Below are 25463 nucleotides of genomic sequence, written 5' to 3'. Positions count from 1 at the left end.
TGAGCACGCCTGAGTTACGGCCACCTGGGTGCCATAGTGAAAGTTATAGGATAAGCCCGTGCCTAGGCAAACCTAGATAATGGACATCTGGGTTGCATAGCAATGGTTATGTGCAATCCTGAGTTATGAACCTGTTACAATTTGATTATCTGTCTTTGTCCTGCCTCTGTATCCCTGCTTTCACACCACTGTAAGCTTGCTTCAAGCTGGCCCACCCCTTTGGTGAACTGTGTATAAAAAGTCAAGTGCTGTCTTTGTTCCGGGCCCAGTCATTTGGATGCTGAGTCAGCTGGGCCTGGGTGCATTCAATAAAAGATTCTCCTGTTTTAACCCGAGGTCCCTCTCTCGTCCTCCTGAATCCCACAAGTATCCCTGTCATTAAGTGATCCATGACTATCCTAAGATACTAGGCTTAAAACCAGCTAGTCTATAATTATATAATTATAAATTATCTAAACATTCCCATTGAAAAGCAGAGATTGTCAGAATGCATAAAAAGCAAGACTCAACTATATATTTAAAGTATATATATTTTTAAAACAATAAATACACAGGTTAGTAGTAAAACGACAAAAAAAAAGATGTATCATGCAATCACAACACATAAGAAAACTGATGTGGTTACTCTAAAGGAAGACAAAGCAGGCTTCAAGAAAAAGACTATCACAAATGAAGAGGGACATTTCATAATAATGAAAGGATCAATTAATTAAGAAGACATTATGCATCTTAATGTATATGAATCTAATAACAGAGCTTCACAACACAAAATGCATAAATTGACAGAAATAAGAAAAGAAATAACTCACCACTGACAATTTTAACATCCTTCTCTCAGTGACTGATAGCACAAGTCAACAAAAAAAATTAATGAAATATATTTGATCCAAACGACCAGCAACCAATTGGACCCATATGGCACTCATGGAATACTACTTTCAACAACTGCAGAGTTCACATTCCTTTCAACGGCATGTGAAATGTTCACCAAGATAGGCCATATGCTGGGCCATAAAACAAATCTGAACAAATATCAAAAGACTGAAATCACACAGAACATATTCTTTGATCAGATATTAAATTATAAATCAGTATCTATAAAATATCTACTAAAAATTTCCAAATATGTGGAAGTTAAACATACTTCTAAATTACCTATGGGCCAAAGGAGAAATCATAAAGAAAATTACAAAATATTTTTACACTAATGGTAACAAAAAACATATCAAAATCTGCAGAATGTTGCTAAAGCAGTGCTTAAAGAGAAAATTATAAGTTTAAGTGCTTCTATTACAAAGGAAGGAATAAAATTGGTGACCTAGACTTTGTTCTTAGAAAGCTATAAGAATAAATTTAAACCCAAAGCAAGCTGAAGGAAGGAAATAATAAAAGTAGACATCAACTATAACTAAAGTGAAAAAGCAGAAAATATCAACAAAGTCAAAATGTGGTCATTTGAAAGATTAATAAAATTGGTAAGCCCTGGCAATACTGATTTTTTTTAACGAGAGAAAACACAAAGTAGCGGCATAATGACTGAAAGAAGGGTAGATACTACAGATGCTGCTGGCATTAAAAGGACATTAGCAACTTCATACCAATACGTCTGACAATTTAGATGAAATGGACAATTTATTTGAAATACACAAGTTACCAAAACAGGAACAGAAGAAACAGACAAATGGAACAGTCCTATGTCTAGTAAATAAATGGAATCCCAAAGGACACTTTAGACCTAGATGGCTTCATCAATAAATTCTGTTAAAAATGTAAGGAAGTAATAACACCAATCCTACACAAACTTTTTCTGAAAACAGGAGATAAAGAAAACCTCCATACTATGAGGTCAGCATAACCTGTACCATACCTGACAAATACCTTACAAGAGAATTACAGAGCAATATCCCTCATCAATATAGACACAAAAATACTAGCAAAGCAAATCCAGTAATACGTAAAAAAGATAAGACATCATGATCTCAAATTAGATTTAGACCATGAATACAAGGTTGGTTTAACACTGAGAAAAATCAATCAATGTAATTCAAAACATTAACAGAATAAAGAAAAAAATATGATCATGTCAATGAATGCAGAAAAAATATTTGACAAAATTCTACACCCATTATTGAAAAAACTCTCAGTAAACTAGGAACAGAAAGGAACATTTTCATTCTGTTAAAGGGCAGCTATGAAAAACCTACAGCTAGCATCACCTTTGAACGATGAAACATTAAGCCCTTTTCCTGTAAAATCAAGAATGAGGCAATAATGTCCATTTCCACCACATCTATTAATAAAACTGTGCAATGAGGCAAGAAATAGAAAATAAAAGCCATAGGGATTTCTGTGAAACTGTCATTATTCACAGATTAAATGATTATGTACATGAAAACTCCATGGAATCTAGCAAAAAACACTCTAAGACTAATGAGTGAATTTAGAAGAGAAATAGTATACAAGGCCAATTAAAAAAAGAACTGTATTTCTATATACCAGTAACAAATAGTAGGAAAATAAATTTTCAACAGTGTCAAACAATCAAATATCTAGGAATATGTCCAACAAAAGATGGCAGCATCTACATACTAAACAGAACAGGGATTCTGAGTGAGGAATGAAAGAGAAATCTGTACTATCTTCTAGTCTGTTCTTCTTAAATCTACAATCATTACAAAATAAAGTATTTTAAGGAAGACTTTTGAGGTAGAAAAGGGTAAATTTTTAATTCAGGATGGATTAAAGACTTATATGTTAGACCTAAAACTATAAAAACCCTAGAAGAAAACCTAAGCAATATCATTCAGGACACAGGCATGGGCAAGGACTTCATGACTAAAACACAAAAAGCAATGGCAACAAAAGCCAGAATAGACAAATGGGATCTAATTAAACTAAAGAACTTCTGCACAGCAAAAGAAACTACCATCAGAGTGAACAGGCAACCTACAGAATGGGAGAAAATTTCTGCAATCTACCCATCTGACAAAAGACTAATATCCAGAATCTACAAAGAACTCAAACAAATTTACAAGAAAAAAACAAACAAACCCATCAAAAAGTGGGCAAAGGATATGAACAGACACTTCTCAAAAGAAGACATCTATGCAGCCAACAGACACATGAAAAAATGCTCATCATCACTGGTCATCAGAGAAATGCAAATCAAAACCACAATGAGATACCATCTCATGCCAGTTAGAATGGTGATCATTAAAAAGTCAGGAAACAACAGATACTGGAGAGGATGTGGAGAAATAGGAACACTTTTACACTGTTGGTGGGAGTGTAAATTAGTTCAACCATTGTGGAAGACAGTGTGACGATTCTTCAAGGATCTAGAACTAGAATTACCATTTCACCCAGCAATCCCATTACTGGATATATACCCAAAAGATTATAAATCATGCTACTATAAAGACACATGCACATGTATGTTTATTGTGGCACTATTCACAATAGCAAAGACTTGGAACCAACCCAAATGTCCATCAATGATAGACTGGATTAAGAAAATGTGGCACATATACATCATGGGATACTATGCAGCCATAAAAAGGGATGAGTTCATGTCCTTTGCAGGGACATGGATGAAGCTGGAAACCATCATTCTCAGCAAACTATCGCAAGGATAGAAAGCCAAACACCACATGTTCTCACTCATAGGTGGGAACTGAACAATGAGATCACTTGGACACAGGGCGAGGAACATCAGACACTGGGGCCTGTCGTGGGGTGGGGGACTGGGGGAGGGATAGCATTAGGAGAAATACCTAATGTAAATGATGAGTTGACTGGTGCAGCAAACCAACATGGCACATGTATACCTATGCATCAAACCTGCACTTGTGCACATGTACCCTAGAACTTAAAGTATAATTTTTTTAAAAAAAGGGGAAATTTTAATATGAAGCTACAAGATGATATTATGATTTTATATTTTTAATGATTTTATGTTTTATTATGATTTTATTTATTTTATTATATGATATATTAGATGATATTATGGAATTATTGCTAATGGAATATGATAATGGTAGCAAGGAATGGAGGGTATCCTTCTAACAAGTACTTGCTGAAGTACTTATGGGAGAAGTGTTATGATACCTCAGAATTTAGTTTCAGATGGTTCAGAAAAAATATATACACATATATTATATATATAATACAAACATATACATTTATACATACAAATAACACACACACACAGAGCAACAATGTGAGTAGGAGCAGGCATGACTTAAAGAAAATTTGGCAAAATGGTAAATTAACATCCGGTGAATCATAGGGGACCTGCCTTCATTGTATTAGTGTTTCAACTTGTGACGGTTTAAAATTTTTCAAACTAAAAAGTATTAAAAATAGTTTTCCTTATATTCCTTTAACAAAAAATTATCTCCTCAGAAATATGATGAAAGCTTATCTTAGCGGAAGTTTACTTTTTTTCTTCTAGGGAAAGTATACAACACTGTAATATTTCATTTCATATTGCAAAAATCCCTTCCCCCAAATTCTTTAGCCTAACATTTCAGCAACTGGATACATTAAAACATTCACAGTGAACGATTTTTTAAATGAATGTCATGCTGAAGCCCAGAATTGAAGTCTAAATTGCTACTTGGAAAAATGACACATTCTAAGTAGGTCAGAAGAAGCTAATTCTTCTTATTATTCCCTTTCCTTTCTGAAATGGAAACTATTCTTCCCTAAGCAATTCACTTACCTAATATATCCTGCCAGTATAAAAATGGAAATAAAATTAATGCTATACGGTGAAGCACAGAAAGAATCAAACAAACATAAACACAAAAAACACATTACTGGCCAGATGGCTTTTCTGGCAAGTTCTTTAACACGTTAAAATGTAGGGTAAGGGTCAAGATGACTGATTGCCAAATCTCACAAAGGTAGCAATAAAATAGAATATTACAAACTACTCTTATTTATAAACATAAGCTTCTAGCAAAAGCCTAACACATAATAATCCATAAATAAATGAACCTATTCTACCAATACTTTCTGCTTTGTCCTAAGCATGAATGATTACAGATGCAAAAATCAAAAATAAAAATGCTAGTGAATAGAGACCGCAAATAATTCATAGATAAGATTTTGTAAATATAAAGAATCTAAATATACAGTTAATGGAATTGGTCACAGTTTAGTAGGGTTGCTGAAAACAAAATGAGTACACTAAAACCTATTGCGTTCTATATATCAACAATAAACAGAAAATGAAATTTTAATAACATAATAACATAATATAATATCATCACAAATATGAAGCACTGGGAATAAATAACATAAGCTAGGAAAGACCTTTATGAAGAAAATCATAAGGAATATATTAAAGGGGACCTAAATAAATAGAGAGAAGACTATAGATTCACGGCAATTACAATCAAAATCCCAGCACAATTGCTTTTATGGAAATTGACAAGCTGATTCTAAATTCAGATGGCAGTGCCTAAGACCAAGAATACTGAAGACATAAGTGAAAAAGGAAAATAAGGTCTGGGGCCCTGCATTACCAGATATCAATAGTTACCATAAAGGTATAATAATTAACTTAGTGGTACCAGAGACGAAGATACAGACGAATCGCCTAAATCTCCTTAATATAAGGCAATAAACAAGTAAGAGAATGGGATAATACAGAAATGTCATCTTTGCACAAAATGTATACTTAAGAAAAGCCAAGAAAGACAATGAAAAAACCATTAGAACAGTAGAAGTGTACTCTCTTGGACCCTATAGGGTGCCATAGGAAGGTACTTATTGCAACCTGAAGTCTCAGGAAAGACCTTCTAGAAGTGACAGCACAGCTGAAATAAGAAGAATAAGTAACAGCCAGGTGCAGAGAAGGAGGATGAGTTTTCTAAGCAGAGGGAACAAGAACAAAGGCTCAGAGGTAAGAGACAACGTGGCACAACAGAAACTGCAGGCAATGCAAGTAACTAAGGGCACAGAATTCAAGATGCATCATCAACGACTAGTAGTAAATAAGAGCTAGCACCTAAGTCTTGGGGCCATGTTAAGGTGTTTAGGCTTTATCTTGAAGGCACTGGGGATGGGGGGTCTTGAAAATTTTTATTTTATTTATATTTTTAATGGCCTTTTATTGTATCACTTTCTTTTGGCAATATGAAATAATCCAGGGAATTTTAAAGTGTATGGCTATAAAAGACTATTTGTTTCTTGGTACAGTAACCTTTGATATTGTCAATGAAAGACAGGCATTTAAATTAACTGTTATTGAAAACTCTTTTGCTTGTTACTGTTCTAGGAGCTGGTTGGTGGTACCTGATAGGCAATTTTTCGATCCTCACCCTCCTCCCTCCCATCCTCCAACCTCAGGTATGCTCAGTGTCTATTGCTCCCTTCTTTGTGTCCATTTGTACTCAATGTTTAGCTCCTGCTTATAAGTGAGAACATGCGGTGTTAGTTTTCTATTCCCACATTAATTTGCTCCAGCACCATCTGTGGCCTCCAGCTCCATCCAATGTTGCTGCAAAGGGCATAATAATGTTTGTTTTAGGAAGATAACTGTGGACCATATGAAGAGGCTGGAGGAGGAGAAATAATTCTAGTTGGCCCGAGGAGAGCTAATGGGGGTCTGGGAAAATGCAATGGCAGTAAAATGGAGAGAATCCATTAATTTCATTCACTGTAATATACCATACTCTGTGGATGCAAGAGACCAGACAAGTTCCTACTCTCAAAGAGTTAACTTTTTTTATTTGTTAACTTTTAGTTTCAGGGTACATATGCAGGTTTGTTATACAGATAAAATATATGTCTTAGGGGTTTGGTGTACAGATTATTTTGTCACCCAGGTAATAAGTATGGTACCTGATAGGCAGTTTTTCGATCCTCACCCTCCTCCCTCCCAACCTCCAACCTCAGGTAGGCTCAGTGTCTATTGCTCCCTTCTTTGTGTCCATTTGTACTCAATGTTTAGCTCCTGCTTATAAGTGAGAACATGCGGTGTTAGTTTTCTATTCCCACATTAATTTGCTCCAGCACCATCTGTGGCCTCCAGCTCCATCCAATGTTGCTGCAAAGGGAATGGTCTCTTTTTTTGTGGCTGCAAAGTATTCCATGGTGTATATGTACCACATTTTCTTTTATCCAGTCTACCACTGATGGGTATTTATGTTGATTCTATGTCTTTGCTATTAATATTTTGAATAGTGCTGTGATAAGCCTACATGTGCATGTATCTTTATGGTAGAACAATTTATTTTCCACTGGGTATATATGCAATCATGGGACTCCTGGGTCAAATGGCAGCTCTGTTTTAAGTTCTTTGAGAAATCAACAAACTGCTTTCCACAGTAGCTGAACTAATTTAAATAGGGTACAAGCATTCCCTTTGCTTTGCAACCTCACCAGCACGTTATTTTTTGAATAACAGCCATTCAAAATTTATTAAATTTTTTAAATAATAGCCGTTCTAACTGGTATAAGATGGTATCTCATTGTGCTTTTGATTTACATTTTTCTAATGATTAGTGGCATTGAGCATTTTTTCAGATGTTTTTTGGTTTTGGCATGTATGTCTTTTTTTGAAAAGTGTCTGTTCATGACCTTGGCCTACTTTTTAATGGGGTTGTTCATTTTTTGCTTCTTTCTTCTAGATTCTGGATTCTTAGACCTTTGTCGGATGCAAAGTTTGCAAATATTTTCTCTCATTCTGTGGGTTGTCTGTTTACTCTGTTGATAGTTTATTTTGCTGTGTAAAAGCTCTTTAGTTTAATTAGGTCTCATTTGTCAATTTTTGTTTTTGTTGTAATTGCTTTTGTGACTTCGTCATGAAATCTTTGCTGGGGCCTATGTCCAGAACGGTATTTCCTAGGTTTTCTTCAACAGTTTTTATAGTTCTAGGTTTTACATTTCAGTCTTTAATCCATCTTGAGTTAACTTTTGTATATGGTGTAAGGAAGAAGTCTAGTTTCAATCTTGAAGAATTTTAAACGGGCAGGTGATATGATCAAATAAGTTGTTTTAGAAAGGACATTTTTAAATTTATTATTTTAATTTTTTGAGATGGGGTCTCACTCTGTCTGGAGTACAGAGGCATAATCATCGCTCACTGCAGCCTCGACCTCATGGGCTCAAGGGATCCTCCCACCTTGCCTCTCAAGTAGCTGGGACTTCAGGTGTGCACCACCATGTCCAATTAATTTTTTTTTTTTAGATGGAGTCTCGCACTGTCACCCGAGCTGGAGTGCAATGGCATGATCTTGGCTCACTGCAACCTCTGCTTCCCAGGTTCAAGCGATTCTTCTGCCTCAGCCTCCTGAGTAGCTGGGATTACAGGTGCCTGCCACCATGCCTGGGTAATTTTTTATATTTTTAGTAAAAACAGGGTTTCACTATTTTGGCCAGGCTGGTCTTGAACTCCTGACCTCATGATCTGCCCGCCTCAGCCTCCCAAAGTGCTGGGATTACAGGCATGAGCCACCGTGCCCGGCCTAATTTTTTAATTTTTAATTTTGCAGAGACAGGATCTCACTATGTTGCCCAGGCTGGTCTCAAACTCTGAGCTCAAGTGATTCTCCCACCTTGGCTTCCTAAAGTGCTGGGATTATGGGCCTGAGCCACTGCACCTGGCCCTTAGAAAGAACATATTTTAAAACGATGTCAGGTAGAGGGAGGAGAAGAAAAGTGGAGAAGGGAAGATGGAGTCAGGTAGGTGAGCTAAAAGCTGTGCTAGTGCTCTGGGTGGGAGGTGACGGTGGCCTGAACTGAGGCAACACAATGTGAAAACACAGAAGCAGAAACCGAAGCATCTAACAGACCTTTCTGACTGACAGACATCAGGATGGAGAAGAGTTGAGGAAGCCCTAGAGAGTTCTCCTGCACTGAGGCTGAGCCATTCTCTAATACAAGCAGGTTTTGGGTGAGACCAATGATGACATCAGGCCTGGATTTGCTGAATGAGGCATACAGATGAAAATGTCCACTGCTTTTCTAATTAGGAAAGATCATTAGAAACTTACCTGTTTTTGTCAAATGATGTTCTAGCTAAACGAGACTGCAAAATAGCTGTTATCTATTAAAACAGAACCAAGAAAAAGTACGAATGTAAGTATTTATAAGTAAAATATCAATACAAGTTAATTGACAATCAAAGACAGACATTGTTAGGAATACTTACCATGGCGGTTTGGTCACCCAATTTGTCAAGGCAGGATGCCCTGTGAAGCTACAGTATCATAAACAGACATGAATTTATTTTTTCTCTCAGATGATATGAAGTATTTCTTTAGAAGCAATGAGAAACAGCAATCATTCTGTTAACAGTCAAGATTACTTCTGATATACCTATGGCTTCTTCCTAATATATAGTTTTTAAACTCAACATTTTAAGTCAATCTGCTACATATTTAGAAAACAGATGATGATTTGGGTAAGGTATATAAATACGAAATTTATAAAAACAGTTTGGGCCTCAGTTTGCTTTGAATTTTCTACCCAGCAAGTGCTTACCTGAAGCAACGTCTCCACAACATCTTCCACTTTCCCGGGAACATCCAATTCAAAAACATATTGCATTTTGCCCTAACAAAAAGGGGAAGATATCAAAATACAGGAAGAGAAGCAGCGTGCCAAACTATGCTACTTTAAGAACACGTGTACAGAACCTGCTATGATAAAATCTGCATGTTTTACCTAGTGTAACTTCCCCCCTGGAATGAGAGTTCTAAGGGAGCAAGTCTACATAATTTGCTGCTCTATTTATTATTTCCTTCCTTCTTCTAACTTTGGGTTTAGTTTGCTCTTCTTGTTCCAAACCCTTAAGGTATAGAGTTAGGATTTTTTTTTTTTTTTTTTTTTTGAGACAGAGTCTTGTTCTGTCGCCCAGGCTGGAGTGCAGTGGCACAATCTTGGCTCACTGCAACCTCCGTCTCCCGGGTTCAAGTGATTCTCCTGCCTCAGCCTCCCGAGTAGCTGGGGCTAGAGGTGTGCACCACCGCACCCGGCTAATTTTCGTATTTTTAGTAGAGACAGGGCGGGGTTTCACCATGTTGGCCAGGCTGATCTCGAACTCCTGACCTCAGATGATCCACCCGCCTCGGCCTCCCAAAGTGCCGGGATTACAGGTGTGAGCCCCCACGCTCGGCCTAGAGTTACGATTTTTATTTGAGGTATTTCTTCTTTTTTAACGTAGACATTTAATTCTATAAACTTCCCTGTTTATACTGCTTTTGCTGCATCGCCTAAGTTTTGGTATATCACGTTTTCATTTATCTCAAGATTTTAAAATTTCTCTTTTGTGTTTTTTCTTTGACCCATTGGTTTTTTGAGAGAATGTTGTTTAATTTTCACATATTTGTGAATTTCTCAGTTTTCCTTCTGCTGTTGATTTCTAGTTTCATTCCATTATAATTGGAAAAATATACAGAATATGATTTTAATCCTCTTAAATTTGTTAGGACTTGTTTTGTGACCTCACATGTGATCTGTCCTGGAGAATATTCCATGTGCTTGAGAGGAACGTGTATTCTGCTGCTGATGAGTGGAAAGCTCTGCATGTCTGTTAGGTCCATTGGGTCTACAGTGTTGTGCAAGTCCTCTGTTTCCTTACTGATGTCCTATCTGAACGTTCCACCCATTGTCAAAAGTGTGGTATTGAAGTCCCCTACCATTATTGTGTTGCTATCTATTTCTCCCTTCGGTTCTATCAATGTTCGCTTCATATATTTAGATGTTCTGAGGTTGGGTACATACATATGGTGACGATTAATTTCATATGTCATGTTGACTGGGCCATAGAGTGACCAAATATTTGGTTGAACATTATCCCTGGGTGTATCTGTGAGGATGCTTCTGGATGAGATTAGCATTTAAATTAGGAGACTGAGTAAAACAGATTGCCCTCCCCAATGTGGATGGGCCTCATCCGATCCATTGAGGGCCTAAATCGAATAAAAGGCTAAATGGGAAAAACACTCTTTCTTCCTGTCTTCAAGCTGGGATATTGGTTTTCTCTTGCCTTCAGACTTGTATTCAGACTCAGACTAAACCCCATACCATTGGCTCTCTCCTGGGTCTGGAATTCTTGGCCTCTATAATCACATGATTCAATACTTTATAATAAATCAATTTCTCTCTCTGTATATATACATATATACAGCAATATACTCCTAGATGGGTGTATATGTCTGTATATATGTATATGCATATGTATGTATGTATGTATGTATATATATATATATGTGTGTATGTATGTACACACACATCCTATTGGTTCTGTTTCTCTGGAGAACCCTGACTAATGCATGCATTTGTAATTATTTATCTTTCTGATAAATTGACCCTTTCATCATTACATAATATCCTTCTTTGTCTCTTGTGAAAGTTTTTTATTTAAAGCCTATTTTGTCTGATATAAGTATGGCCAGCTCTGTTCTCTTTTGGTTACCAAGCATGGAATATTTTTTCCCATCCTTTCACTTTCAGCCTATGTGTGTCCTTAAACCGAAAATGAGTCTCTTGCAGATGGCATATAGTTTTAGATCTTATTTGTTTTAATCCATTCAGGCATCCATATTTTTTGATTGGGGAATTTGATATACTTAAAGTAATTATTGATAGGGAAGGACTTACTGTTGCCATTTTAACCATTTTCTGTCTGTCTTGTAGCTCATTTGTCCTCTTTTGTCCTCTATCTTCCTTTGTGTTGACATTTTATCATGACATAGTTTGATTCCTTCCTCATTTTTTTTTAAATTTATTTTGATAGTTTTTGTGGTACAGGTGGTTTTTGGTTACATAAATAAGTTCTCTGAGGTTTTGGTTTGCCTGTCACCTAAGCAGTGTACATTGTACCCAATATGTAGTTTTTTATCCCTCATCACCCCCCCATTCTTCCCCCTAAGCCCCCAAAGTCCATTATATAATTCCTTTTTTTTTTTTTTTTTTTTTTTGAGACAGAGTCTCGCTGTGTCGCCCAGGCTGGATGGAGTGCAGTGGCGCAATCTCGGCTCACTGCAAGCTCTGCCTCCTGGGTTCACACCATTCTCGTGTCTCAGCCTCCCAAGTAGCTGGGACTACAGGCACTTGCCTCGCCCGGCTAATTTTTTGTATTTTTAGTCGAGACAGGGTTTCACAGTGTTAACCAGGATGGTCTTGATCTCCTGACCTCGTAATCCGCCCACCTTGGCCTCCCAAAGTGCTGGGATTACATGCATGAGCCACCACGCCCGGCCGCATTATATAATTCTTATGTCTTTGCATTCTCATATCTTAGCTCCCACTTATAAGTGAGAACATACAATAATCTGGTTTTCCATTCCTGAGTTATTTAACTTAGAATAATGGCCTTTAGCTCCATCCAAGTTGCTCAAAGGCCATTATTTCACTTTGTTTTATGGCTGAGTAGTATTCCATGGTGTATATATAGGACATTTTATTTATCCACTTGTTGGTTGATGGGCATTTATGTTGGTTTCATATTTTTGCAATTGCAAATTGTGCTACTATAACTATGTGTGCATGTGTCTTGTTCACATAATGGCTTCTTTTTCTTTGGGTAGATACCTGACAGTGGGATTGCTGGATTGAAAGGTAGTTCTACTTTTAATTCTTTAAGGAATCTCTATTCCGTTTCTATAGTGATTGTATTAGCTTACATTCCTACCAGCAGTGTAAAAGTGTTCCCTTTTCACCAAATCCATGCCAACGTCTATCATTTTTTGACTTCTTAATTATGGTCATTCTCACCAAGTAAGGTGGTATCTCATTGTGGTTTTAATTTGCATGTCCTTGATAATTAGTAATGGTGAGCATTTTTTCATATGTTTGCTAGTTGTTTGTATATCTTCTTTTGAGAATTATCTATTAATGTTCTTTGCCTACTTCTTGATGGGATTATTTGTTTTTTGCTTGCTGATTTGTTTGAGGTTCCTCGTAGATTCTGGATATTAGTCCTTTGCCGAATGTGTGGTTTGTGAAAATTTTTTCCCACTCTGTGGGTTGTCTGTTTACTCTGCTGGTTATTTCTTTTTGCTGTGCAGAAGCTTTTTAGTTTAACTAGGTCCCGTTTATTTATTTTTGTTTTTGTTGCATTTGCTTTTGGGTTCTTAGTCATGAATTCTTTGAGAACTGGAACAAGACAAGGTTACCCACTTTAACCACTTACATTCAACATAGTAATGGAAGTTCTAGCCACAGCAATCAGACAAAAAAAAAAGGGCATCCAAATTGGAAAAAAGGAGGTCAAACTGTCACTGTCCACCAAAATGATATGACCATTTACCTAGAAAACTCTAAAGACTCATCCAAAAAGCTCTTAGATCTAATAAATGAATTAAGTAAATTCCCAGGATAGAAAATCAATGTACACAAATCAGTAGCACTGCTATACACCAACAACAGCCAAGCTGAGAATCAAATCAAGAATTCCATTCCTTTTATAACAGCTGCAAAAAAAATAAAATAAAATACTTAGGGTTATACTTAACCAAGGAGGTAAAATAGCTCTACAAGAAAATCTATAGGGCCGGGTGCGGTGGCTCACACTTGTAATCCCAGCGCTTTGGGAGGCCGAGGGGGGCGGATCACGAGATCAGGAGATCGAGACCACGGTGAAACCCCGTCTCTACTAAAAATACAAAAAAAATTAGCCGGGTGTGGTGGCGGGCGCCTGTAGTCCCAGCTACTCGGAGAGGCTGAGGCAGGAGAATGGTGTGAACCCGAGAGGCGGAGCTTGCAGTGAGCCAAGATTGCGCCACTGCACTCCAGCCTGGGCGACAGAGTGAGACTCCATCTCAAAAAAAAAAAAAAAATCTATAAAACACTATTGAAAGAAATCATAGATGACACAAACAAATGGAAACATATCCCATGCTCATGGATGGGTAGAATCAATATTGTGAAAATGACCATACTGCCTAAAGCAAGCTACAGATTCAATGCAGTTCTTATCAAGATACCACCATCACTCTTCACAGAACTCCCATCAAAATACCTTTGTCAATCGGAAACAATCCTAAAATCCATATGGCACCAAAAAAGAGCCCAAATAGCCAAAGCAGTGCTAAGCAAAAACAACAAATCTGGGGGCATCATATTATTCAACTTCAAAATATACTACAAGGCTATAGTTACCAAAATAGCATGGAACTAGTATAAAAATAGGTACACAGACCAATGGAACAGAATAGACAACCCAGAAATAAAGCCAAATAATTATAGCCAATTGATCTTCGACAAAGCATACAAAAACGTAAACCGGAGAAAGGACACCCTATTCAATAAATGGTGCTGGGAAAACTGGCAAGCCACGTGTAGAAGAATGAAACTGGATCCTTATCTCTTACTTTATACAAAAATCAACACAAGGTGGATCAAAGACTTAAACCTAAAACCTGAAACCATAAAAATTCTAGATGATAATATTGCAAAAACTCTTCTTTTGTGTATCTTCTATAGGTATTTTCTCTGTGGTTACCATGGGTCTTATATAAAACACCTTACAGTTATAATAATCTCTTTTAATCTGTTAACAACTTAACTTCAGTCACATACAAAAACTATTCCTTCAGATACCTGTCTCCCTTTATGTTAATGATATCTCAAATTACATTCATTTAAATTGTGTATTCATCAACACAGATTTCTAGTTATGGGGTTTTTATACTTTTGTCTTTTAATTTGTATACCAGAATTAAACTGATTTACACACCACCATTACAGCCCTACAGTATTCTGTATTTGCCTTTATCAGCAAGATTTATAATTCCTACACTTTCATGTTGGTGTTTAGTATCTTTTTGTTTCAAATTGAAGGACTCACTTTAGCATTTCCTATAAAGCAGATCTAATGGTGGTAAACTCTGAGCTTTTGTTTATCTGGGAAAGTCCTTATCTCTCCATTTTTTTCAAGGACAATTTGCCAGATACAGTGTTCTTTGTTGGCAGGCGTTTTTGTTTGTTTGTTTGTTTTATTTGGTTTTGTTTTTACCATTCTGAATTTATCATCCAATTTTCTGACCTGCAAGCTTTCTGGTGAAAAATCTGATCATTTTACGGGGGCTTTCTTCTGTGACCAGTCACTTTTCTCTTGCTGCTTTCAAAATTAACTGTTACTTCTGATAATCTGATTATTATGTGTCTTGGTAAGGACATCTTTGAAGTCCTCCTATGTGGAAGACTTCTTAAATCTGGATGTCCATCTCCTTCCTCAGTTTTGGCAAGTTTGGGACCATTATCTCTTTAAATACACTTTCTGTTTCTTTCTCTCTCTCTTCTCTTTCTTGGACTCGCATATTACGTATTTGGTCCACTTGACGGTGTGTCATTAGTACTTTAGGGTTTCTTAACTCTTTTTCATTCTTTTTTCTCCTAGCTCCCCTGACTGGATAATTTCAAAAGACCTGTGTTCCAGTTTGCTGATTTTTTCTTCTGCTTTATAGTCTGTGCTGAACTCCTCTAGTGAACTTTTTAGTTAAGTTACTACATTCTTCTCCAAAATTTCTGTTCAGTTCTTCTTTATATTTTCTCTTTGTTAATATTCTCTTTGTTAAAATTCTCATTTTCTTCATGCATAATTTTCCTGAGCTCATTAAGCATCTTTATGACAATAGTTTTGAATTCCTTGTCAGGTAATTAATATAGCCCCTTTTCTTTAGGGTTGGTTTCTGAAAATTTATTTTGTACCTTTGATTGGACTACTTTTCTCTGATTCTTTGTGCTCCCTCTAATTTTGTGCTAATATCCACACATTAAAAACAACAACAACAACAAAACCAGTTACCTCTCCAGTCTCTAAGGACTGGCTTCATACAGAGAAAGAGACCTTCATTAATCAGCCTGGCTAGAGATGCTGGAGGCCTCTCAAACCTTTTCTATGTCTTCTCTGGACTTATGCATGTAGATTCCTAATTAGAGAAATTTATTGGTTTCATATTTTTCAGAAGCTTGGAATCCTTTGCTGTCTCTCGTGTCTAGATGTCTGCTGTACCACAGGTCCTTTGAAGCAGTAGTGTGCTACTCAGCTCTCTTTTGTTATCAGTGGCTCCAGGCATCTAGAGTATGCAGGGTTCCATCTGTACTCTGAGACAGAAGAGACAGAAGCCAGTCCCTTGGGCAGCTCTCCTGAAAAGTCAGAACTCTGGATGTATAGTCCAATTTTCTCTTTCCCTCTCCAGGGAGAATCTAGAGGCTGGGAAATTTCTTCCCAACCATGTGGTGCTGTGTGGGACAGATGATGGCCAGATAGTGACACAAATTTTTATACCGGCTTTGATGTGGTTAGTTTCATGCTCACCAGGGGTGCAGGATCCTCTTAACTAGTTTCCGGATTTCTCGCAAAGGGAATTTGTCCATGTGTTGTTGAATCAGTGTCTTCACAGGAGCAAGGAGGGGCTAGAACTTCCTATTCTGCCATCTTGCTGCTGTCATTCCACCTCACCCATTTTTTTTTTTTTTTTTAAATCTGAGAATGCTTTGGTATTATAATTCACATTGGAACAAAAGAGCTTTTCTTTACTCAGACAACCTCACTTTTACTTCCTTTCACATAATCTTTCAATGAACCATGTGCAGGTATGCAATTCAGCTGGCTCTCACGAGAGCCGTTAGAGGAAGGGCACCCCAGGTGAGTGGTTCTCAACTTGGGGGGTAGGGTTTCCTACCGCCCCCAGAGGCTTTTGTCAACGTGTGGAGGTGCTGTAACAACAACAAGGGGAGCAGTGTACGAGAGGCATTTGTTAGGGGAAAGAGCTGTAATATAAGTGACAGCCCCACACAATAAAGAACAATCCTGCCCAAAATGCCAAAAGCACCACTTGCGAATAATTAAATCTCAGTATTTATAATTTCTGACTAATCAGCACACGCAAGTATTCCTTGTCTGTAAAACCCAGAGACCACTAAGTATACAATTTGTGCCACCTAAGAGATTGCAGACTGGCCTGAAACTGAAATTCAGATTCAGCCTGTGGGACTACATTTGCCCACAAACGGTGGCTTTTCCTAATTCACACAGATGTCATTATAAGGAGCACTAGCCCTGTCCTTAGGTCCTGTAAAAACTCTCTTTTAGTAGGAGTTATCCCTCTACTAGGTATTAAGCTGAAGCATAAAGAATTAAAGTACAGAATAGTTAAATGAAATGTCTATGCTTAAGTGAAAAGTCCCAGGGAACCAGACATTGTATCCAAGTCTACTCATAGTTTCTACCTAATTAAGAGTACTCACAAATTATTACTGAGTTCTCAAATAAGAGTATGTTATAACCAGTAAATATTTCTAGAATATTTTTAAAACTAAATTTTTTAGTAATGTACTGGTAAATAAATTCTCAGTAACACCCAGTAAACAATCTTATAAATAATGCATATTCTGATTTTAATTTCTAACCTAATCATTTGGGTGTTTTTTTTTTTAGGCACTTTTTTTTTTTAAGTCAAAAAGTTAATTGAATTCTCTTGAACTAAAATCTGTGGCTCCCTTGGGTAATTTTGTTATAACTTCCAGGTAAGAAGCTTTTAAATACTCATTATTATTATATTTGATTAAAGATACTAACAGAGTCACAAAATTTTATTGTTCAAAATGACTATATAAATTGCTGGAAATACATGAAAAGCTTTACTTACCCTTTCTATTTTATATGGTGCAACAACATTATGTTCTTTAATGAAATATACCTGAGCAAGAAAAAGCAATACTTGTAAAATAATAACCAAAATGTTTCATTGTAAAGAGTAACTACAAATCAGAACATTACAAATCAAAAGTTCTAAATCATTGTTATATAATCTCTATTTCCAGAAGTATTTGCTTTAGTATTAGTACTAGTATGGCTTTAAAGTACTGATGTTAAAATAACAAATATCAAATTAAAAAGAGAATCATCCAGGCAACAAGATAGCAACAATCACAAGATAAATAAATATAGAAGACATTTTATGAATGCCATCACTTGCACCAAGTAACCAAGCAGACAGGGAAGGAGGCTAATCCAAGTGCTGATTTTTTAAGAAACGAGTAAAACAAAGTTACTGTGGTATGAAATATGTTCACTAACATACAGAAAACTTAGAGGTAATCTGGGCACATGGTGCTTTCACATGCACTGGGCCACTGGTCCTCACATAGTATATTAATAACTATGTAGAATAAGTGACACCATCTACCAGAGCCATCAATCTCCTTGTACCTGTACTTCCATCACTGCTTTTCCTCCTGCAACAATGGAAGTTGCCTGAGCTCTCAAAGTCCAGCCCCTCTACTAGGGCATAGAATGTGAACACCTCCCCAAACCTGTCAGATATTCAAAAACTTTGCTCTTAGGATTATATACTGCACTCTCTTCCTTTTACACACACACACCCCCACACACATACTTCCTTTTAATCTCACATCCTCCTTTTGCCATTTCTGTTCCTTTCTGTGGCAAAATTCATTGCAAGAGCTGTCTGTACCTTCCCTTGGGCCCATGACAGGTTTTCATTCTACCATATTATTGAAACCACTTTTAGATGGTCACATGAAGTGCATAAGATCTCCATGTCACCATATAATCAATTCTCAAGTCCTCCTTGACTCTCCTTCTCAGAGCATGTGACAGAGCTGATGGCTCTTCCTGAAGCAGTTTTCCACATGGCTTCCTGGACACCTGCTCCGGCTTCTCTCCAACCTCACTGGCTACTCCTTCCGTCTACTTTTGGACCTTGCTTTCTTCCCAATCTCTTAAGTTAGAGAGCTGCAGGGCCTTAGTTCTCACACCACTCTGTCCACTCTCAGTCCCCAGGAAATCTTATCCAGCCACAGGGCTTTAAAAAGTCTCTAGAAACTTCCAGCTCCCCAGTATGTCTTGCTAGCCTCTGCCTCCTCTCTGAAACCCAGATGGATGCATCCAAATGCCTGCTGGACATCTCTCCTTAGAGTTCTCGTGGCCATCTTAAATCTCACATTCTACTTGAAGCCTGCTCCTTCCCAACTCTCTTTATCACTATAAAGGGCACTACTGTCCATCTCACTGGAGTCATTCTTGACTGTTCCCTTTTATACCCTGTGACTAATCCGTCAGCACATCTGTTGGGTTTTCTTCAGAATATACCTAGACAATGACCACCTCTCACCATCCTGGTTCAATACACTTGGATTCCTGGAACACCCCAATAGGTCTCGTTGCTTCCACTCTTGCGCTGGTTTGTACAGCGTGTTCTCTACCCAGCCCCCGGAGAGACTTACATACAAATCAGATACACCCCTTCTCTTTCAGATCTCCAGTGGCGTTTCTCTCTGTGCTTTATTCTAAGTCCTTACCTTGGCCCGCAAGGCCCCGCATGACACGGTCCCTGCCCCTATTCCAGCCTCCCTTGAGTGTTCTCCTTGACTCGTGCACCCCAGGAACACTCACACTCCTGCGCCTCCCACCTGTCAAGGACATGGCCACCTTCAGGCTTCTCCCCCGCCACTCTCAGTACCTGGAATGCCAGTGTTTGTGATAATTGCACAGCTCAATGCCTTAAGCCTTCTGAGTCTCTTGGTAAGTGGCCTCTTCTCAGTGATGCATCTCTGACTACTCTTTCTAAAGCAGCACGAGAATATTCCTTATCATTTTCTATCCTTCTGTCTTGCTTTCGTTTTCTTCATAGCATTTGTCACTGCCTGACATTAGAGGAGACATTTGTTTACTGTCTGTCTCCCCCACTGAAAAGTACAGTCCATGGAGCAAAAGGCTTCAGATGTCTTGTTCTTCCCTGGATTGCCAGAGCCTTGAATATAACACTTATTGAATCCATGAGTTGAATCTGTTATTCATATAAACATGCACACACCCTTCTTTAGCAGCAACAAAAAAATTGGAAGCAAAACTCTCTAAATATAAAGCACCATACTATATTTCTGAGATCTTGTGACCTAGTATATAATCAAAAAACCCAAAAGTTGCCTGGTTGTATACTTGACACAGGAAGCTTTAAATAATACTTGAAAGAGTAGCTTGTGTCGGGCTGGTTTTCAGCTGGTTTCATACAAGACCTCTTCTATAAACTATTAAAAGTAGGTGGGGGAATTTGGGGGCTTTATTCCTAAGCTCAAAGTTATTAAATTTTTACTAAAATAACTAAAATGTGTAGTTTTATAATGAAAACCTTATCTCCAAGTCAAAAAGTACCTCTTCCTTTCAAGATATGGGCTTTGTGGAACAAGGTCATGAAGTAGAATGATACGATAGACATGAGAGTATGGAGGTGGACCAGAATTATTAATAATGATGTACGGTCCCCAGAGCAGTATATGGTTGTCACTGTCTTCACATATACCAGTTAAAACAACATGAAGCTGAGGAAGCCTGTGAAATGTTTTCTTCTTTAAAATTAATAGAATCATGGAAGGTAGATGTAGAAAATCAAATAATCTGCTACCTCTCAGCTTTCATAAAATAACTTTCAACACATGTTAAAAGTGTTCTGTGAACAAAAGGCTTCAGTGATAGAAAAAGTGCTGGGAGCATGCTCTACCCCTCCCCATCTGCCTCCTAGGGACACTCTGCTCTGTTGCATGAGAGGATTTAAGTCAAGTTTTGAAGCCAGAAATTCCGTGCATCTTTGTTCCCACAGCTTTTCTTACCCCTTACTTCATCCCAGAACAATTCTTCTCTGAACACTGCAACGCCCCGAGGAACGAGAGCTCTGCAGAGGGTCAAGGCAACATCTGCTAACCCTTTCGCTTTAAAGACGAAGCAGGTGAAGCCCAGAGCCAAAAGAAAGTAGTCCCTTCTTATTTAACATTTTTTTAATCTACATACTAATTAATAATATGACAGGAGAAAAAGCGTGTTTTAATTGACCTTTTATTGCCAATGCTGTCCTGCCTATATTGAGTGCAGTGGTGGGTGCATAAATGTAAAGGGAATAAATCTGGAATGAACAAAAGGTTATGACCACAAGGGTCATAATGATACAAGACCACCAATCCCAAGTCATTGCCTTGGTTGTCCTAAGTCCCTGAGATCATTTAAGTGGCGTGACAATGTGCTCTCGCCTTCTAAATAGCTAGGAAGCTACAGGAAGAGCTGCATCCCTTCATTTCAAGCCTCGTAAATCGTAAATTGTGAGAGCTCCAAGGACAAAACTGCAAGCCCACATATACCACACACTTAATAAACACAAAGAAGCCCATTAGGGATCACATCTTTTTAAAACTATATTTCTCAATGACTGAATTCTAAAAGCATTTGAATTCTATTCCATGGTTTTCAACTGATATCTCTACAAATAAATAATTTCATTCATGCACATATGTAAGAATGTTCATTCAGATTAGGAAAGAATATTTATTATGTGCTTACCTGACTGAAAATGAGTGAAATACCCCCAGATTTTGCCCTAAAATACAGATAAAAGTCATTAAATATATACAGCTTTTTGGTTGAAGTAAAATTAAACAGTGGTGAAAATGACATACTTTGTGAAGTGTCTATTGGCTCCATTTTCTGCATGCTTTCCTATTTTTATACAGTCTCTCAAAGGAATCTGGATAAAATTGAGAGAAATATCATAAAAATCAGGAAAGGTAAGACATACACAAAGAATAGGAATGTTTCTGTTCATATTTAAAATGTATTTACCTTGATGATGGGCTGGGATATTGCATCCGGTTCAAAAATCACTGATTTTGAACATATTTTTAAGGAGCCTCTGATTTTCCTAGGGATCCAAGTACAACAGATTGTTTGATGAGCATAACAAAAATCACAAGACAATCATAGTACATTTTAACTAGAAAGCAGGTTACTAAAGCATCACATAATAAAAGATCAACAATGCATATAAAGAGAACCTCTCTATTTTTAGATTAACTGGTAAAACAAAACACAGAATAGTGGTTCATATTGGCATTTACAATTCAAATGTTAGAGAGTTTTTAATTTAACTTCTTTGATTTATATGTGTATCTCCATATAGTTTACAGCATCTATTGGCTAGAAACTTAATGTATCCAAGAAACATCACATTGAAAAATAGTCTTGGCCGGGCGCGGTGGCTCACGCTTGTAATCCCAGCACTTTGGGAGGCCGAGGTGGGCGGATCACGAGGTCAGGAGATCAAGACCACGGTGAAACCCCGTCTCTACTAAAAATACAAAAAAATTAGCCGGGCGTGGTGGCGGGCGCCTGTAGTCCCAGCTACGCGGAGAGGCTGAGGCAGGAGAATGGCGTGAACCCGGGAGGCGGAGCTTGCAGTGAGCCGAGATTGCGCCACTGCACTCCAGCCTGGGCGACAGAGCGAGACTCCGTCTCAAAAAAAAAAAAAAAAAAGTCTTACAGACTGAGAATGCTTACACTTACCCCACCCCAAGGTAACACTGCCTGTTCCTTTGTGAGCAGTAAATATTTACTTTAGCTTTCTATTCTCTGTGCTCAATATATATGTACTGAATAGATGAGAAGGCCCATCCTACTGAAGGTCATGATGTAGTTTGCAATTCTTTCTCAAAGGGTTTTTGAAATTTGATATCATTTCATATCATTTTTCCAAGTTGTTAACTGCATTTATTTTTCTAATACCCAAAATTACCCAATAGTAACATAAAAACTTCTATGAAATTTCTAAACATATACAAATAGAAAACTCCCATGTACCAATGGCCTAGCTCTGCAATTGTCAATATGTGGTCATTCTTGTCTTGTGTATAACCCCCTGTAACCCTGCTGAATAACAAAGAAAATTATTGGCATCATATACTTTATCCATAAATATTTTAGCAAAAATCTCTGAAGACAGGCTCTCTTAATAAGTGACCAATCATGAACACACTCTAAAAAATTAATAGTTCCTTAATGTCATCATGTATACAGCCAGTGTTCAAATTTTTCTATTTCATAAATGTGTTTTCATAGCCAGTTGGCTCAAATCAAAATCCTAACAAAGTCCATTTTACATTTAGTTGACATGTCTTTTTTTTTTTTTTTTTTTTTTTTTTTTTTGAGACGGAGTCTCACTCTGTCACCCAGGCACCCAGGCTGGAGTGCAGTGGCGCAATCTCGGCTCACTGCAAGCTCCGCCTCCTGGGTTCACGCCATTCTCCTGCCTCAGCCTCTCTGAGTAGCTGGGACTACAGGCGCCTGCCACCACGCCCGGCTAATTTTTTGTATTTTTAGTAGAGATGGGGTTTCACCGTGGTCTCGATCTCCTGACCTCGTGATCCGCCCGCCTCGGCCTCCCAAAGTGCTGGGATTACAAGTGTGAGCCACCGCGCCCGGCCTGACATGTCTTTTACATCTGTTAATCTAAAATAATTTTCCCACATTATGAATTTGGCTGAATGCATCTCTGTGGTATTCTTCCAACCTATGAATTGCTTCTAAATTATTTATAAGATCTTCTGACAAGAATACTTTCAGAGGTAGTGCACAGGTACTGCCTTCGCATCCAGAGGCACTGGGAGGATCAGGTGACGTCAATCTCCATATATCCATTACAAAATTTCCCAGCAGCTTCTCTCACCTAAAGGTTTTAGCAGCCATTGAAAATTACTATCTAAATCAAGGGCTGGTAAACTTTCTGTAAAGAGCCAGATAGTAAATATTTTTGCTTTGTGGGCCATATGGTCTCGGTCACAACCATTCAACTTTGCTGTTATAGGGAAAGCAGCCACACACAGTATGTACACAAACGGGAATGGCTGTGTTCCAGGAAAACTTTACAAGAACAAGTGGCAGCTCAGATATGCCCCAAGGGCTGTAGTTTGCCAAGCCCTGCTGTGAATCCATTCTTTCATTAGGCATTGAAATTTTTTCATTCCTTCTACGCTATGAGCTAGAATTTGACAACAAAGAACAACTTTACTTATCAGCAATTTGGCTACCCTGAAGTACAATTTACACAAGGAAAATAACAAAAATGCTTGATTCTTTACCTTTATTTATCAAGTGTCACAAAAATCAGTTATCTTCCTATCCTTCGAGGGTAACTGATTAAGATTATACACACATACACACATATTTATAAAATTACATACTCATGAACTTTAACATTTATGAAACATTTCAATCCACCGCAGAGGTTATTCTTTTTTGATGCTTACATTGTCCCATTTTTGACCCAATTTAGCATCTTCTGCTTGCCCCTGCGTCCTTTTAATTCATTTACAGTAGCCTTTGATATCTTCCTTACTTGCCAGTATGACAGGATGTCCCAGGTTCATCTCACACATTTCCTGCCTCTGACTTAGAATCAGCCATTTCTCCAAAGAACCCCCATCCTTTCAGTGGGAAGTGGTATTAAGAGACCTGATTCTTGGTGCTAATTGCTACTGAGTTATTTCTAGGCCTTTTCAAAAGATAGAGGTAAGAAATACTGTCATTTAAAGAGAAAAGCAACACAAAGGTGCCCATTCTTACCACTACTGTTCAACATAGTACTGGAAATTCTAGCCAGAGCAATTTGGCAAGTAAAAGAAAGAAAAAGCATCCAAATTGGAAAAGTTAAACTGTCTGTGTTAGCAAATAACATGATTATATATATAGATAAAAACCCTAAGGATTCTACCAAAAAAACTATTCAAACCAATAAACAAGTTCAGTAAAACTGAAGAATACAAAGTCTATATACAAAAATCAGTGTTGCATTTCTATATGCTAACAATGATCTATCCAAAAAAGAAATTATAGAAACAATTCAATTTATAAAAGCACCAAAGGAAAAATAAAACACTTAGGAATAAATTTAACCAAGGAGATAAAAAGTCTGTACACTGAAAACTACAAAACACTGATGAAACTGAAGTAGACACAAATAAATAGAAAGATATCTGGTGTTCACAGACTGGAAGAATTAACACTGCTAAAATGTCCATATTTTCCAAAGCAATCTACAAATTAAAAGCAAACTCTATTAAAATCCCAATGGCATTTTTAACAGAAACAGAAAAAAAAAAACCTAACATTGATATTGAACCACAAAATAAACAAAACACCCAAAGCAATCTGTTTTGTTTCATTTTAAGAAATGGGATCTCACTATGTCACCCAGGCTAGAGTGCAATAGCATGATTATAGTTCACTGCAGCCTCAAACTGGGCTCAATCAATCCTCCTGCTTCAGCTTTCTGAGTAGCTGTGACTCCATGTGCACCACCATGCCCAGCTAATTTTTAGTTTTTTTTAGAGATGGGGTCTTGCTAGGTTGCTCAGGCTGGTCTCCAACTCCTGGCCTCAAGTGATCCTCCTTCCTCAGCCTCCTGAGTAGCTGGGGTTACAGGTGTGAGCCACCATGCCTGGTCCAGACTAATCTTGAACAAGATCAAAACTGGTGGCATCAAACTACCTGGTTTCAAAATATACTACAAAGCTACATTAATCAAAACAGCATGATACAACCATACAGACCAATGGAACACAATAGAGAAACCAGAAATACATCCACATATATGCAGTCAACGAATCATCCACAAAGGTGCCAAAAACACACAATGAAGAAAGGATAGTTTATTTAA

The 25463-nt window shown here is 37.6% G+C and overlaps 1 protein-coding gene across 15 annotated transcripts in view; it reads right to left on the bottom strand.

The window, feature by feature from the left end:
- NSMAF (neutral sphingomyelinase activation associated factor) overlaps positions 1-25463 on the bottom strand; it is an 83291-nt gene that overhangs the window by 34628 nt on the left and 23200 nt on the right. For 14 of the 15 annotated variants that reach the window (XM_055286330.2, XM_055286325.2, XM_063643288.1 and 11 more), the window contains exons 3-9: positions 21596-21674; positions 21433-21500; positions 21317-21353; positions 17613-17663; positions 9496-9567; positions 9164-9211; positions 9006-9058 (exon numbers count right to left, since the gene is read on the bottom strand). The exons of the other annotated variant lie outside the window; for it this stretch is intronic. In XM_055286330.2, coding sequence (XP_055142305.1) covers positions 9006-9058; positions 9164-9211; positions 9496-9567; positions 17613-17663; positions 21317-21353; positions 21433-21500; positions 21596-21674 — 408 coding nt within the window. The remainder of the gene's footprint in view (positions 1-9005; positions 9059-9163; positions 9212-9495; positions 9568-17612; positions 17664-21316; positions 21354-21432; positions 21501-21595; positions 21675-25463) is intronic. 15 annotated transcript variants of the gene reach the window in all.

This window comes from Symphalangus syndactylus, chromosome 7 (genome assembly GCF_028878055.3).
Source record: "Symphalangus syndactylus isolate Jambi chromosome 7, NHGRI_mSymSyn1-v2.1_pri, whole genome shotgun sequence".
Lineage (NCBI taxonomy): Eukaryota > Metazoa > Chordata > Mammalia > Primates > Hylobatidae > Symphalangus > Symphalangus syndactylus.
This window is presented reverse-complemented; position numbering and strand designations above follow the sequence as displayed.